At 32.4% G+C, this 17370-nt stretch overlaps 1 protein-coding gene across 3 annotated transcripts in view; it reads right to left on the reverse strand.

Annotated features, from left to right (window-relative positions):
• Positions 1–358: 358 nt before the first annotated feature.
• The window catches only part of LOC100369290 (tumor necrosis factor, alpha-induced protein 8-like protein 2 B), a 76629-nt gene continuing 59617 nt past the window's right edge, over positions 359–17370 (reverse strand). For all 3 annotated transcript variants that reach the window (XM_078014324.2, XM_006823913.3, XM_078014323.2), the window contains exon 3: positions 359–4899. In XM_078014324.2, coding sequence (XP_077870450.1) covers positions 4328–4899 — 572 coding nt within the window. In that variant the 3' untranslated portion in view covers positions 359–4327. The remainder of the gene's footprint in view (positions 4900–17370) is intronic.

Genomic DNA, 17370 nt, shown 5'->3' on the forward strand with positions numbered 1-17370 from the left:
TTGATACACACTTTCGATACTGGAGATGTGCACTTTAGTCAAGTCTGGATACAAAGATGCAAGAAATAACAAATACAGGTATAAAGTTTGTGACAATATATTAGACTGCAAGTCATGTTGATCATATACTGTAAATTCATTTAGAAACAATTTACCTGGTCACATGACCATTGATTTGCATACATCTTCATAACAATTTGTGATGAGATTTGCCGCCATCTTTCTTTTTCATCGAATTAATTTGTCTTGGGCATGAATAATGTACAAACTCGTATTGAGTGTATAGTTGTGTTGCATTATGTTGAAATTCTATTTATATAGAATGCATGACAAGAAAGTACAACAAAAAGTCTGTTAGTTACTATACATGATTTCTTTTATTACAGTGTAGTTAATCATAGAAACCAATAGTAAAAACAAACCTCTTCAAATCATCATGGCAACACCCCCCCCCCCCCCCAGATTTTTATGTTTTTTGTCCTCTATACATAACCTAGCTCATATTTGGATAACCAAGAAACAGCAACACATGAAATGACAGAAATACAATAATAAAAAATATGATCCAATTTCTAGAAGTGTTGATGAAGAGTGATTTTTCCACAAGCCAATGAGCTCTCCCAGTGGCAATCAACAGTCTTTTGATGTGCCCCCAGCCCTTTAGTACATTGTCTGCTAAAAAACCTCCCACAGTTGTACCAGAATCAACAACGGGAAAGGTGTGTTAAGTGGAACTCTCCCTAGGTTAGCTCATTTATAATTGCAGTGTTGTGCAATACAGATCAGATTGGCAGGAATATAAACTTGCATATTGTTCGGACATGCTGGTAAGACTAAATTTGATTATTTTTTTTTTTGATCACATCAAAATTTAAATAAAATTCCCATTTTGAGATTTCTGTACAGTACTTCATAATCTGGCTGCTTAGGCTGGCTATCAAATGTGTTATACCAAAAATATGTATGTCTATGGCCAAAAAACTTCACCTGTTATTAAAACATGGTCACTGGAAAATAAACAGGCAATAATTTGCCCCCCCCCCTCTTATGTGAGTATACCATGCACATTCAAAATTTGGGGGAAAATGCAACATTCTTATTATTTTGGACCAAACGAACATTTTTTCCCGTTTGCTACAGGTCTTTGTGAACTTTTTTGAATATCAATGAATTTATCATGCAGTGTGCAGATTTTTACAATAGCATAAAACCACAACACCTCTTTCAAATCAAAACAAGAATTACTTGAGTTGGAGTAGCACCACAGGGTATTTCATAAAACATCCACCAAAAAAAATTTTGATATAAAATACTGCACGCCATTAATATTTTATCGTTTGAAAACAAATGAGTAACAAATCTACTGGAAATCATCAACTCCCTGCTAAAAAAAAAACTGTAAATTCTCCATAGCTGTTCCGTGGCTTGCTCAAAGTCAGAAATGATGAAGCAGCTTTTACAGTTCTTGTCATTTGTATGTGACATGACATGTGATGATATTGCACTTGAAGTATTGGTACTACCATCGATAACAGGAATTCAAGACTCCAAGCTCATTGTCAATGTTTCAGACCATAAATCTACCCAATACAGCTCCCTCTCTGTAGTCTCTTCAACTTTTTGTGTTCTGCCTTGAATGTATCCCCACAGTAGAATCTACGAAGTACCAGTATTTTTTCCACGGACACCTAATATGTGTCAATTATAAGTTTTCAACAATTCTTCTTGGAGGTATTTCCTTAATACAGGAGCAGTACAATTGAAATGAACATTGATTTGAAATATCTCTCAAATGATAGCAATTCTTTAAACATTGAGGAGCAAAATATGTTAAATCGTATTAAACTGTTAGTCTTGGAAAGTTATGTACATGCTAGTATGACCTTAATAAATAAATATACAATACTAACAAATCTTATAGCGCACAGATAAAAGTCATGTGATATGACAAAACACATTCGGCTCAAATACGCTATTAAATTAGCCCTTGATCATTCATACAGTTTGGGAAAAACCTGCTATAATTGGCTGTGATGACAGGAAACATAGCTCTTTTTTGATAAGCTCAAATCTCAAAGTGACGAAACAAAAGTAGAATGATTAATTTACATGCTTCTTTAAAAAAATAATGAAGTATTAAACACTCATTGAATGAATCAAAACTATACAAAATACAAACAGTGTTAAATAAATGTATACTGTAAAATTTTTATTTTAGCTGAAAAAACCTTTTTGGATGTTTTGTATGGAGTTTATTTTCATATAGGAAAAAGGTATATTCGCTGGATTTTATTTTCACCAAATTATTCCTTCAGGGAAAATAACGAAAATTAATTCCAAGTGAAAATCAGTATTTTACAGTATATGTGACGAACAAAATGAATAACTCGTTTCAATTTGTATTTGATCTACATCGTCCTAATCAATTTTTCTATTAGCGCCTCTAACAATAGTCAAATAAAATCATGCAACATTATGTCAATAAGTAAAAACACTATACTATACTTTTTTGATAGTAGAAATAAAATTTAATACTGATATTCGTTTGCAAATACTACACAAAGATGCATCTTAATTACTGTGAATTACTTTTTAGCTAGCATGTTATTTTAGTTAATTTGTAATTTTGCTAATTCAAGATGTAGCTTATTTAACAGAAAGGATATATAATGAGATAGTTTGAACTTTTAGCTGAATTAGGATACTGTCAATTCATGCAATAAAATTCTCTAAAAAAATTGCATGCAACTATTTCATAATATACATTGTACGTGTAAGCAGAACAGTTCCCATCTGTTAACCCAGAAACATTAAAAACCACTAACAACACAGTAAAGACTACCTTACCCAGGGACAACTTACAGTAAAGACTACCTTACCCAGGGACAACTTACAGTAAAGACTACCTTACCCAGGGACAACTTACAGTAAAGACTACCTTACCCAGGGACAACTTACAGTAAAGACTACCTTACCCAGGGACAACTTACAGTAAAGACTACCTTACCCAGGGACAACTCACAGTAAAGACTACCTTACCCAGGGACAACACACAGTAAAGACTACCTTACCCAGGGACAACACATAGTAAAAAACCAATCCCAGAACATCACACAGTAAAAAAACACCCTTACCAAGGGAAAACACAGTAAAATCCATGTGCATATTTCAAAAAATTGAATTTCTTTAGCAGAATCATATCTAAAACCAGACCATGGAAACATATGTGTGTTTGCATGTAGCATTAATACTCTTGCATATCATTAATGGACTCGCTACCAATCAGTTAAAGAGACACATGCTCTGATATATCTTAAAAATATCTTGAAATCTATGATTTTGATTGTAAAGCAGAACATGACTAAAACTGTTCACATATTTATTGGGGTTGATTTAAGAGTGATGGTTCCAAAAAAAACAAACAAAAAAAATCACATTCATTCACTTTTAAAGGACATGAAACAAATTTTTTGTATGTAGTCAAAGCATGAATATTCCCGGAGTACATGTAAAGTAATTACAAAATACCAATGGACACTGTACAAACTGGAAACTGAGGAAGGAAGGCAACAGTGCCATCTATGGTCAAATGATGAAGATCTTTCTATAACAGTGAGTAAATTTGTCATCACATTAATGGAAGTGATCTCATCCTAGCAGGGGAAGATAGTGTTCGATGGAATGGAGAATTTTCTCAATGACAATATGTAAACCAAGGAAGTGACACACTGCTTTATATGGCTATAATTTGACAAACTACCGGTACTTCTCATCCTTCTGTGGAAATCAGAATTTTAAACCAGTGATGGCAGCTAGACATAGTGCTAATAAAACGTAAACACAGGATAACGATCCACACTGGGATCAAACCACCTGCACATGCTCTCTGGGCACAACACTGGGAAAGAAAAGTGCTGCTGAAAACAAGACAAAACGTCTTTATAAAAATCCTACCCCTTACGAGAAATAATGGTCCATTCCTAAACAAAACATGTCAACAGACTTGTAGTGTCAAATCAGACGTAAATTGTTACATGCACGGTTAATCAAACACTGACCTGATTTAAATCAAAACAATTCAATAAACGACAAACTTGTAAAAGTAGTTCCACAGACTGAAAAATATTACACATTGCCTTGACAAAAAAAAGTTAAAAAATATGAAAAAAAAAATGACTAGTAAAGCTCTGGTTTAGTAAAAATGTCCTATCTAAAATACAGTTAATTCTGAATATGACTGTACATGGGATTTGTTTATAAAACAGGTATACAGTCTGCATAATATATTAATTAATTAATTAATCTGAGATATAGTTTTCATAAATAATTAAATACTCCCCTCATCAATCATTCTATTTAGCACTGCGATAATCCGAACCAAATGCTGGCGTAGTTGACTGTCAGATTCAAACAAAGTATCAAGAAACTCCTCATCGGCGAAGAACTTGAAAACGTGTTCCACACGTCCGTGAGATTTATCTGTTAAATGACGATCAATCAGCGAATTTAACATGTCGCGGCTCTCTTTAAGTGATCGCACAAGATAGTTCCGATCAAAGCTATAGTCCACCTCATAGAAGCTGATGACTGACATCACTGTGGAGCGGAATTTTTTTCGGAATCGTTCAGCGAGAATAAGTTCATCTTTGTTGAACTGGTCATTGCGATATAGAATCCCTATCTTGACAACAATCTTAATTATGTCTTTCATAAGTTTTTCGGATTCTTTCTTACTTCCAGTATACTCTTTAGTCAGTTTGTACAAGTAATCCAAGAGTTCACCCGTGGAATCATCTATGAAAACCTTCGCCATTCTCTTTGTGGACATTTTCCCAAGAATTTTTTTCTGTGCACGTAGTCCGATACCTTTTGAGTCAAACCCAGCACCGGCTTCAGCCCCTGTAAATAAAAGTAATATATTAAAATTTGGAAAAAAATATATATACACTTTATACATATGCTAGAACTAATGAAACATGGTAATAAAACTAAAAATGGAAAATTGCAATAACAAGAATTGTTGACGACGACAACGATGACTTCAAGGACAGACAGAATTCTATACCTTCCCTCCACCTTTTATTACTAGCAAGGACATAAAAGCAATATGGCAGCACAAGAGAATTGAAAAAGACAATACAAATGTTGATGCACGTTTTCTTTACTCTTCACAACTGATACAATATTTAATTCGGAATGAGAGTGACAGCTATTCAAAATGACTTCACGCTCCAGACAACTTCTAGCTAAAGAAATCATGCAACATTAGTTCTCTATGACCTATGACCTAGTACATTGAATCAAACCAAATCAAATCAAAGTATGCATACTCTAAATTTTCAAAATCAATAAACCTTACAATGATAACAAACACGCAAGTGTAGTGGTTGAGACAACTTCACATAACCCTTAAGATCTAAATCAGAAATCAAAGAAAGCTTAGAAAGAACTCCCATGTGCTGAGAGTATTGGAGACACATTAAATATAATTCGAAATTACTTAGCTGAAAACTAATTATGCAAATCAGAAAATTAATATGAACAGATTTGAGTGAAAACTAATGAGGTCTGTGCAATGTAACAGAAAATCTATGTTTCCAAGTTTAATTGAAATGTGATTAGAACCAAAAAATTATGAATTATTATGCTTATTAGGGAATTAATATGAACAGATTTTTACCCCAAACTAATTAGGTTTGTACATTGTCGTAGAGCATCTTTGTACTAAGTTTCATTGAAATGGAATAATTAGTACTTTAGATATTAGTGTGAAAGCTTAAAATTGGTTAATTATGCAAATTAGGTAATTAATATGTACAGATTTTAACCCACAATTATCCAGGTCTGTCTATTGTCCTACAGTACCCGGGATATCAGTGTGAAAGTTGGTTAATTAAGCAAATTAGGTGATTAATATGCACAAATATTTACCGGAAACTAATTGGGTCTGCATAATTCTAGATTCATTGAAATGTGATGATTGGTACTTTAGATATCAGTAGAAAAGCTGAAAATTAATTATGCAAATTAGTTAATTAATATGCACAATTATTTGCCCTAAAACTAATCAGGTCTCTGCATAGTCCTAAAGGATCTATGTACCAAGTTTCATTTAAATGCGATGATTAGTACTTGAGATACCCGTGGAAAAGCTGAAAATTAACTAATCATGCAAATTAGGTGATTAATATGCACAAATATTTATCGGAAACAATCAATCTCTGCATAGTCCTTGAGTATGTAAGTACCAAGTTTCATTGAAATGTAATGCTCACTACTTATATCAAATGCTGAAAATTAATTAATTATGCAAATTAGGTAATTAATATGTACTGATATTACCATAAAAACTATCAGGTCTGTGCAGTGTCATATGACATCTATGTACCAAGTTTCATTGAAATGTGATGATTAGTACTTATATCAAATGCTGAAAATTAATTAATTATACAAATTAGGTAATTAATATGTACTGATATTACCATAAAAACTATCAGGTCTGTGCAGTGTCATATGACATCTATGTACCAAGTTTCATTGAAATGAGATGATTAGTACTTGAGATATCAGTGGAAAAACCAAAAATTGACTAATCATTATGCACGGATTATTACCAAAAACTAATCAAAACCTAGCATTAGTTCAGAGCATGTATGTATAAAGTTTCATCAAAATCCAATGAGTGGTTGTTTAGATATCAGTGGAACAATCATGGAACAGCTAAAAATCAGCTAATTATCATGCAAATTAGGTAATTAATATGTACGGATTTTTACCAAAAACTAATCAAATCTGCGCACATGTTCAGAGCATCTATGTACCAAGTTTCATCAAAATTCAATGAGTGGTTCTTTAGATATCAGTGGAACAGTCATAGAACAGCTAAAAATTAGCTAATTATCATGCAAATTAGGTAATTAACGAGCATGGATTTTTACCAAAACCTAATCAAATCTGCGCATTGGCCCAGAGCATCTATGCACCAAGTTTCATCAAAAACCGATGTATGGTTCTTGAGATAGCAGTGGAACAGTCGGACACACATACACACACATACACACCCACACACACACACATACAGACACACTAACTGCAAAGACTCCCATTTTGTGCTTTGCACATGGGAGTCAAAAACGCACTCTTCCGACTGTGTTATCGATTGATCGACGCATAAATATTAATTACTATTATAAATATATGCCATATTGTTTAAAATCATAATTTTTTTTTCATGTTTCGTAACAATATTATCTACCATAAGTAGGTATGTAAATAAAAGCTGACATGTCTTACATAATCTATATTGCAACTATATGTGTGCATGTACATTTTGCAACAAGATCCTAGAACACGCCTGTGGCAGTGTACGGTCATGTGCCACACACTGTAAACAGATCTTAGTATTCACAGCAATTAATATTCAGTTCACTGTAAATGCAGTAATTATGGATTCAAGTGATGAAATGTGTCAAATTAATTACATGGCAAAGAACTCATTGATAAAACTAAATTGTAACCCAACAAAAACATGAATATCCGGTAAGAAAACAATAAATAATGTGCGGCAGTTCAAACAGCCATCTCACAGCTTTTTTTTCCCTGGCTTCTGTGAAAATGAACAAAAAAATTGGAAAAAAAAAAAAAAAATTTAGAAAAATGGTTTTATGACCAAAACACAGATAAATTAAAAATGGAGTATAAACAAATATCTGTACTATTTTAAATCAATTGCATGCTGGATTTTCTTATTTTCGAGAGCTAAGAAGAGATGACGTACTTGATCAAGCGAACTGAGCTCAAACCATGGTACGACTTTTATTGACCTTCAACATCATGGTTTTATGATCTCCTTTCACATACGAAAAAAAAAATCGATAAATTTATCTTGCCAGATATGCTTTAAAGTGACCTTTGCTATTAGGGCATTAAAATAAATGTTTATAGTCAATTTGTTTGCTAAAATCGTCATGCGTTAGTAAATTTTTATTTGTGTTAATTTATAATTGTTTGAATGAAATCTAAAATTTGCCTTTTTATTTTTTTCTAAAATATCAACTGATTGTGCGCAGTGACCAGAAACATAAATATTTTTTTTGGAGGCCTTATACTGATGAAATATGCATGAGTTATTCAAGCCAGTAGAAAGCAGATGTATATGACAGGGTAAAACCCCATTATGGATAATCTTTTGTTTAGTAACGACCATATGTACAAATGCAATCACAGGATGTTTGCACTGACGTTGACAACAACACTCTTGTCGCTGCCTATAGAAAATAAAATCATTTTTTTTTTGTACCATGTTTGTCATACAAAATGGATTGAGGCAATCAACAATCATAGTCGAGGCTATGCTGGCTCGTTTTAATGTCTTTTAAACTACGCCAAACATGATGTGAATAAGCAAACGAAGGAAAATCAATCTTGTATTATAAAGCTTTCGATGACAAACATGTTAATCATATTGTTTTCAATTAATTTTATTTTCAAAGTTAGGTAAATAAAAGTTTTTGATTTTAATATCCAAATGTTTTTAACATTAATAAACACTATGAGGAATTTTCAAGTATTTACCAGGCTCAAAAACAAAACAAATCTTGCTTCCTGGATAGTTTTCTTCAGACATATTTTGTGGAAATGTTTTTTTAGTGGCATCTGTCGCTGAGTGATGTTAACTTGGAGTGGGTCGATTATTTTATTATCGGAAAGCCAAATTTACAAAGCATCAAAAATCAACAAAATACAGTTACAGTTTTTACTGCGACACAGCCCTGAAGAAGAAAATACAAATGATGTACAACTTGTGTATTAATACGCTGTGAAAAAATAGCGCTTTTCAGTATTTTGATGGATGTGTTCCAAGTTGACAATCAAAGAGCCATTTGGGAATAATTACTGGTAAATAATTCTGGCGGGACATATTAATAGATTGTAATCTATCAAGTTATAATGATAAAAAAAATCTTTTTAGTTTACATGCACATCGAGCTGAAATATAGAGAAAGAACCGATCGACTGACATCAGTGAAATAATGAAAGGGAAATGTAGACCATGTGCAGGTGAGAAAAGTCAAAGATGATTGTCAAGTGTCTGTAACTAATGATAGTAATTATATAAAATATCTATGAATCATGTCACAAAACATGCAGCCATGTTTAATTATTATCAATAAGTTTGTTTCTGAAAAACAACAAGTTGACAGGAAATGATAAAATGATTGATTCTGCAGTGACATTAAAGCGTGGTAGTCGTCGCGCTGCACATGTGCCACATTTGTGTTGATAAACATTGATTTTCCCACAATCCAATGCGCTCTTCAAATGGAAATCACAAGTATGAGGTTTGACCTGGGCGTGACTTGCACTGATTACCGCCGGCGACTCCTTCGATGCCTTTAAAATAACATGAAAATTAGTTAATTAAACCTTGGAAACGTCTCTGTTCGTACTCTTGACTTGACTACCGCGCTTTAATGACATTCAGTTTTTAGCTTTATACAAATTTGAAACAGTAAGAAAAAAAATATTTATTAAAGCAGCCTTCTTGTCTACACAGGTTATCTGATATTTTCCTAGTCAACACTCAGTGTTTGATATTTATATCATATTGTATCAAACACTCCCTCTGGGAGGAGAAAAAAAAAAATCACTTTTTGGTAGAAAATAAAAGATTTTTTAATTTCAACTTAATTTTTTTTTATAAAGCAGCTGATAAAAATGAAAGTAAAAATGTTGTAACAAATTAACATAATAAGCATACAAACAAAAGTGCAGTATTAAAATTGCTCGTCAATTTACGTTACTTTTTACTAAAATATAAAACGTTCCTAGTTATTTGTTTTTGACAAATATTTGATCAAGTCCTTTGACAGTATCTGGCCCAAAATTAACAAAGAAATTTAAAAAAAAAAAAAAAACTGCAAAATTTTTTAGCAGTGAAAGTTTTACTTGGGTCAATAACCTTATGAACACTATCAATTTTGGGTGTTTTGTATGTAATTTATTTTCACTGATTTTTGATGAGTTGAATGTGAAATATAGGGAAAAAAGTATATTCGCTGGATTTTATTTTCACGGAATCAGCCCTTCAGCGAAAATAGCGAATTGGCAATGGCAAAACAAGTACAATTATTTGTTGGCGAATTGTTACAATTAGTATCCAGGTGACCTACTTTCTCCTGTTAACAGCCAGTAGATTGTTATGTTTGCCGACGATGATGCTCCCCTTGCAGCGTTAATCTTATCCACAACTCAGCAAGAAGCATATGTATAACTTATGCTACAAGAATTGACCTACATTTGATCATGGGAAAACAAAATTATGAGTACATTACCCTGGATCACAGATACAATCTACACATTAAAGTCATCAAGCCAACTCAGACAAGCTACGAAGCATTATTGGTATATTTATTTCTACATTTATTAAAATACATGAATATCTCATTAAAGTTACTTAATTTAATAATTTAATTAATATAGAAAATACAGTACACAGATTGTCTTGGAATTGAATGGAAGTACTTCAGATGGCAAAAAAAAAAAAAAGAGATAATTTATTTATTAAAGTAAAGAAACTAGTCAGAACAGGGCTGCATGTAGTCATTCAATTTGTTTCTGTGATTAAAGTAGAAGCACCGATTGAGTGGCAAAAAAAGAGAACACACAATGAGGTACGATTTAAGTATGCTAAAGGCACATTGTGATATGCTAACTTAGACGACTGGCTTACGTATACATGAATAAGCATCTGTAACCGTTCATCAGCTGTCATCGGCAATTATAAATCTGATCACGATTCATTTAGTCTCTGTACAATTAACTCTGAAAAGAGTACAGCACTCAGGTTGCAACAAAACGCACAAACATAAATATTTCCTTGTGAGTGAGTTAGTGTATGTATGCACACTACTTGACGAGCATTAGGGTTGAAGTAATGAAACCTTACAGGTGATGCTGACCTAATTCAATGGAGATCACAGTCTTGATTGTCAGTAAAACAGCATGGTTCTATTCAAGTGCAGCATCAAGGTTAAAGTCTAGGATGACATACCTTATATCGCATTCTCAATGTCCCTGAAAAAACTATCTTAAATATCAACATTTTATTTAACCTGCATTTCATTTTATTCTTAATGTATTGTATTGTTTGATTTTCTTAAGAGATAACATTTTATTTTATTGTATGATTTTTCTGTAGACATAATATTTACTTAGCCTGTATATATTATATCAGGAAACTTTTTAATTAATATTTTATATTAGTCTGCATTTTTTTTTACTTTTATTTCATGGTTTGATTTTTCAAACAATAATATTCACCATTTGCATTTGAGTCAGTATGTTTTCAAAATATTACACACCCCTTTGGAAATACTTAAAAAGCTTGATATTTGTTCCAAGGGGCAGAGAAAAATAATGACACAACAAATACAATCTCTTTGTTTGGTGGTCGGTGGGTGGTGATTTCAATTTATACCGGTGTTTCTAAATGTTTGTCTATTATTTTTGTTTTCACTTAAAAACATTTTTTTTAGTGGATGGGATGTTTAATGAAGAGATTTAATGTGCTAAGTACATGCTTTATTTATCCTGACACCTTAGGGACACAGACTAGAGTACTGGTAGTTTATCAAGAACTGTTTCTGTGGTTCACACCAGAACAAAACTAATACTGTAGAATACTTAATTTTCGCTTGGAATTTATTTTCGCTACTTTCACTGAAGGGAGGATTCCGTGAAAATAAAATCCAGCGAATATACTTTTTTCTCTATATTTCACATTAAACTCGTCAAAAATCAGTGAAAATCAATTCCATACAAAACGCCCAAAAAGCGAAAATTAATTCCAGCGAAAATAAAGTATTCCACAGTATTGCATATTAATTTGTAATGAATAGGAGGTGGTGAATAAATTTAGTACTATCATACACAATGTTTCATTTAACAAATATTAAATCCAGAAGACCCTCATGTTTATTTAAATCCAGACACGATGCTTCACAGGCCATTTGGTAATTTCCACTAACACATGATTCTTTGGCGGTTTCCTTTACTGTTCATTCATTGGCTGATTTACTGTCCTGTATCTGTAACATCATTTGAAATTCATAAAACAGTTGTAAATATTTAATATAAACTATCATGCTTTAATGAAATTCACTGTAATATATTTCTTTTTTTATTATTATAGTTGTTAACGACATAATAAACTGTTTATATATTTATTATATTATTATTTATATCTACCCACCTGCATGATGACATCACCATCTGAAATATCTTCATGAATATTTTAAATTATAATGTTACATTCTCTAAGAACTTGCTTGTGGTGGCTTTTCAAATGCTGTATTAATTCCCAACAAACAGTCTGTATGTAAAACACTACACTAGAATATTGTGTTCAAAATTTTGACAACACAGGTTTTCGAAAAAATAGGGAAACTACTACACAATAAGCGGTTTAAACATTTACATGTATGCTTGATCATTTTCACAAATTTACCATAAAATCAAAGAAAAAATATAAGCACTTTCCAAGGGACATGTCACAATGCTTAGCAGTTTCCAAGGGACATGTCACAATGTATTGCGGTTTCCAAGGGACATGTCATAATGTATACTGGTTTCTAAGAGACGCGTCATAATGTATAGTGGTTTCCAAAGGACATGTCATAATGCATAGCAGTTTCCAAAGAACATGTCACAATGCATAGCAGTTCCATGGAACATGTCACAATGCTTAGCAGTTTCCAAGGGACATGTCACAATGCTTAGCAGTTTCCAAGGGACATGTCACAATGTATTGCGGTTTCCAAGGGACATGTCACAATGCATAGCTGCTTCCAAGGGACATATATGTCACAATGCATAGCGGTTTCCAAGGAACATGTCACAATGCATAGCTGCTTCCAAGGAACATGTCACAATGCATAGCTGCTTCCAAGGGACATGTCACAATGCACAGCAGTTTCCAAGGGACATGTCACACTGAGCAGTGGTTTCCAAAAGACATATATTGCAAAATACAGAGTTCATTATACAAAGGACATACCATTTGGAAGTAAAGTATGTTCTCCACAGACACATCGACACACCTGCAAACTTGCAATACCCTAATTAAACCATCATATCTACCATTTTCTATATGAAGTTTATGTGATGATATGCAAAAAAAGCATAATGTGTGACTGTGATCAGGTTGCATTTGAATGAGGAAATAGCTTTCAATATTTAATGTGGTTTTGAAAAGACAGTATGAGCCATAAGCCTACTATAATTGTTAAATTCATTTTGTCAATGCTGTGAATCTATGTCCATATACCTTTGACTAATTATGGATACTGATCACTTTCTGCATTTCAATCAAAGTTAAAAAAACAACAACTCATATTTCAATACTTCAATCTACAGTGTATCTATCTATAATTTCAATATATATGCAAAAAGCCAATCCTCAAAAACCAACATACCACACCATGGTATTAAAATGATAAAAGATGACAGTTATTATTTCCCAGTTGTGCAAGATGTCAGATTTGTGTACAGACGTGAACTAATCAAGATGAATTTGGCGAGTAAAATTCACTGAAAGAATCCACCACTTGGATTTAAAAGTAATCAAAAAATGTCTAAAATCTGAAGATCTGATCAGCGAATGAATACTTATGAAAGAATCTGCTTGAAGGCAGCTGGACAAGAAATAGCAAAGCAACCTGAAAGGCTGTTGGAAATCATATTTTTAGCCCAAGTCAGAAAAACATGCAAACTACAAATGAATAGAAAACTGCAGATTGACACATAATGAAATATTATGAATACAGTATTTGCTCTATATTAGAAATAAATCTGCAGTAAATGTTCTTGCAAATCCCTGAGTAGTTTTATTATAATGTGCCTTAAACTTTTATAAAAAAAAAGCTTTGATATTGATATGTTAGTTATCTTTGATTCAACAACAAACTATGCAAATTACATCATTATTATGCAAATTACTAGTATCCATAATTCTTAGTAATTAACTTCTTTTCATTTTCATTGCTATCATATTTTGTGATATGATAATTTTGTGGCATAATTATAAGAACAAAATAAATTTGTTGATCACTTACAGAATAATTAACACTTTGAAAGTCATAATTTTTTCCGCCGAAATGTTGGCACAAAATTTTGTATATTTTAATACAATTTTCCCTACTTTTTTTTTGCTAGTTTTGGATGAAATGGACATAAACTTTTTGAAAAGTATGACAACTTTGTTGTGAATGATGACATAACTTAGGGGCTCATACATGTAGAGTTGAAAAGCAAATGTTTTTTCAATACAGCAAACATGTTTTGTTTAGAAGTGTTTTTTTTTTCATGCAAATTTGACGTAATCAATCATAATATTAATTTCCATGTCAGCAGACAGCTGAGCTATACGACAGTTTACAAGATGCCAGACAGATAATTTTAGCATCAGATATTTTTACACTACATGAGTGTTAATAAAATCAGTGTAGATGTACATATGTATATAAATAGTGTGGAGAATATCACAACATGAAAAGTTATCTAATAAACAACAAATTTTTATTGCCACCATCATTGCCAGTAAAATATTGTCATGGAAATGCATCATCTTACTTTTTCATTATAATTCAATAACACAAGTACCCTACCTTCCTGTCTCATTGTATAACATCATGACCTATATTATTGTAAACAAGAATCTCAAACGTCAAACAATTGTCTTTTTTTAAATCCGATTTTATACTTTTTATCGTATTAAAAATATTGAAAGAATATTTCAGCGATAGTATTATATTTCATTGTTTTTTTTATCAACCTGTGGTAGTGGAATTGAATTATAGGGAGTATACACAGTATTTGCTTTTCACAATCCTTTGATTCAGATATATAAAATATTTTAGCTTGAAGAAATTTCTCTTTTGTCACGATGACTACTAATTGCTTAAAAAATAAAACAATCCTACCTATTTGTGAAATACACAAAAAACACCCAGTTATAAATCGTAACAAAACAGATATTAATTCGAGCTAGACGATTTTCATTTCATTATTTCAATATAGGTTAGCTGCTTTAATGTCATTAGTGCTATAGCCATTGTATCAAGAATATACAGTCAAAGGTCAATGCATCAATGCTAGGATAATGCACAGGTCAAAGGTCAAACACATGTAGGTCATAATTGACATTAAAAGAGTATAGGTAGGTGCTTTTATAAACTGAAAGGTTTATACTGATTGTATCATATTGCAATTACAACTAGGAAGACAGCAAGATGAGGGGCCCCCCACCACCCTGAAGAAATACACAACTGACGCTAGGAGTGAACAGCGCCCTCATCAGAGATAAAGTACATGTACACTTCATCTCAGTAAAAATAGACAACTATTTGAGAACAACACAAGGGATGAATAAATTATAACTTGACATGAATTTTTAATAATTTAATTTAATAATCTCACTCCGAACAAGTAATGTCAGTATTACAACAGTTCAACGTTTTTTTTACCTACATGTATATGTACAATATACATGTAATTGTTCATTCATAGAGGGGGAGGGGGAGTAACCTTTCTGGAAAGAAATCTGACATAATACACATATTATTGGTATTCATATTACATGTACATATCAGCGTGAGATAACAAAGATACAACACAAAACATACATGTATCTGAAAACTACATAAAAAAACCTGATTGTGTTCCACTTTATTTGACCCTAGTCTGGCGTCTAGTCCCTGTCAGAATTAATTAATTCTTGTGTAGTTTTGCAGTAAATTCAACTGTTTCTTTATTTAATCAAATTAATTTTTCAAAAAAAACACACAAGTGATTAGTCTATTAGTAAAATGGTCCTGAGAAAGAAAACTTTACGAAACTAAATATGCTGGTGGAGGTAGACTCGTATACTGTAATTAACATCAGCAACGTAAGATGAGGGGGACTGCTTTGAATGAGAAACCACAATTAACACAGGGGGGTCAAAATGTGTACCTTCAAAATACCAGTTACCTGAAAGATGACAGAAGATGACTTTCAAAGATTTAAAGACAGACACAAATAAAGTCAAAAACAAATAAAAATGCAGCAGTAAATACTGAAGAGTACAGAATATGTGGAAGTCTCTGAAATGACACGCATATGCAATTTCCTTTCCTTTCCACAATCTACAAGAAGCCACGCAGTAGGGTACTTCCTCTGGAATATATAGGGTACATACTTTAATTTAACAGAATGATTTGGCCCACAATTCACAAGTGACCAATACTAGGATACCGGTATTTACTTTTCATTAAACACGTAATGCGTTATATTTTCAGTGTTGGAAATGTTTTGAGGGCATTTATACAGACTATATTGTAAAAGTCATCATGACATCCTGTCTTAATTAAAGGACTATTAAATTTCACAATTTTCACAGTCTTTGGATTTTTGTCTCATGAGAAATTAAAGGAATTTACAGTGCCATTCCCTGCAGCAGTCTTGCTTAGTATTTTTATGCTCAAACTGTTTGGGGGAAGAGGCTCCCTGTAACTACCAATACTTTTTTTAAATATTAAAGGGCATGCCATGTTAATATATAATTGGGGTGGTACATTCCAACCCATGATTATCATTTACACTTCACTTCACTATTAAAATTGTTTTTTTGATTATTTCTTACGACTCAACAAAACAGTTGAAACTAATAGTAAAACACTGATCTGCCACACATATATATATTACAGAAAATGACAGCAACTTGTCATGTGGGCTAAATATAAATGAATAGTCTGGCTATGTCCGGCTTTGAAAACAAATTTTGTATGTTAGGGAATTGAATTAAAGATTACATCATCCTTATCAGCGAACAATCACTACAATCATTAGATAATCTCCAACCAGTTTCCAACCATGACGACATACGGCAAATTTTGAATACAAGAATACAATCCATTATGTTTAACTGCATCTACCCCCCACCCCCCCCCCCACCCCCACCCCCGGGTCACTTTATCTCAGGAGAATTAGAGTTCTTATAAATCGTAGAAATTCATCGCAAATACAAATACGAGACAGTTATAAGCATGCAGCTGTACAACAGGCGGAAATCTAAAAGGTCCACAGGCTTCTGTAAGTTAATCTATTAATTGCCTATAGTGCCCATGTGACTCATGAATAAATTATAAACATTACCAAGCTTTCATTCACACAGCAAATATATTCAGTAAAAAAATAAAAAAATAAATAAACGTATTTAAAGCTTTACACCTTGGAGCTCTGCGAGCAAAAGACGAATGATGATGCTTAAGTTCGTTCATATCATGTGACAGCTGGTATTAATTGTAAAGCAACCATTCATTTGAGCCTCTA

The sequence above is a fragment of the Saccoglossus kowalevskii genome, chromosome 13, assembly GCF_978046115.1.
Source record: "Saccoglossus kowalevskii chromosome 13, keSacKowa6.1, whole genome shotgun sequence".
In the NCBI taxonomy this organism is placed as follows: Eukaryota; Metazoa; Hemichordata; class Enteropneusta; family Harrimaniidae; genus Saccoglossus; species Saccoglossus kowalevskii.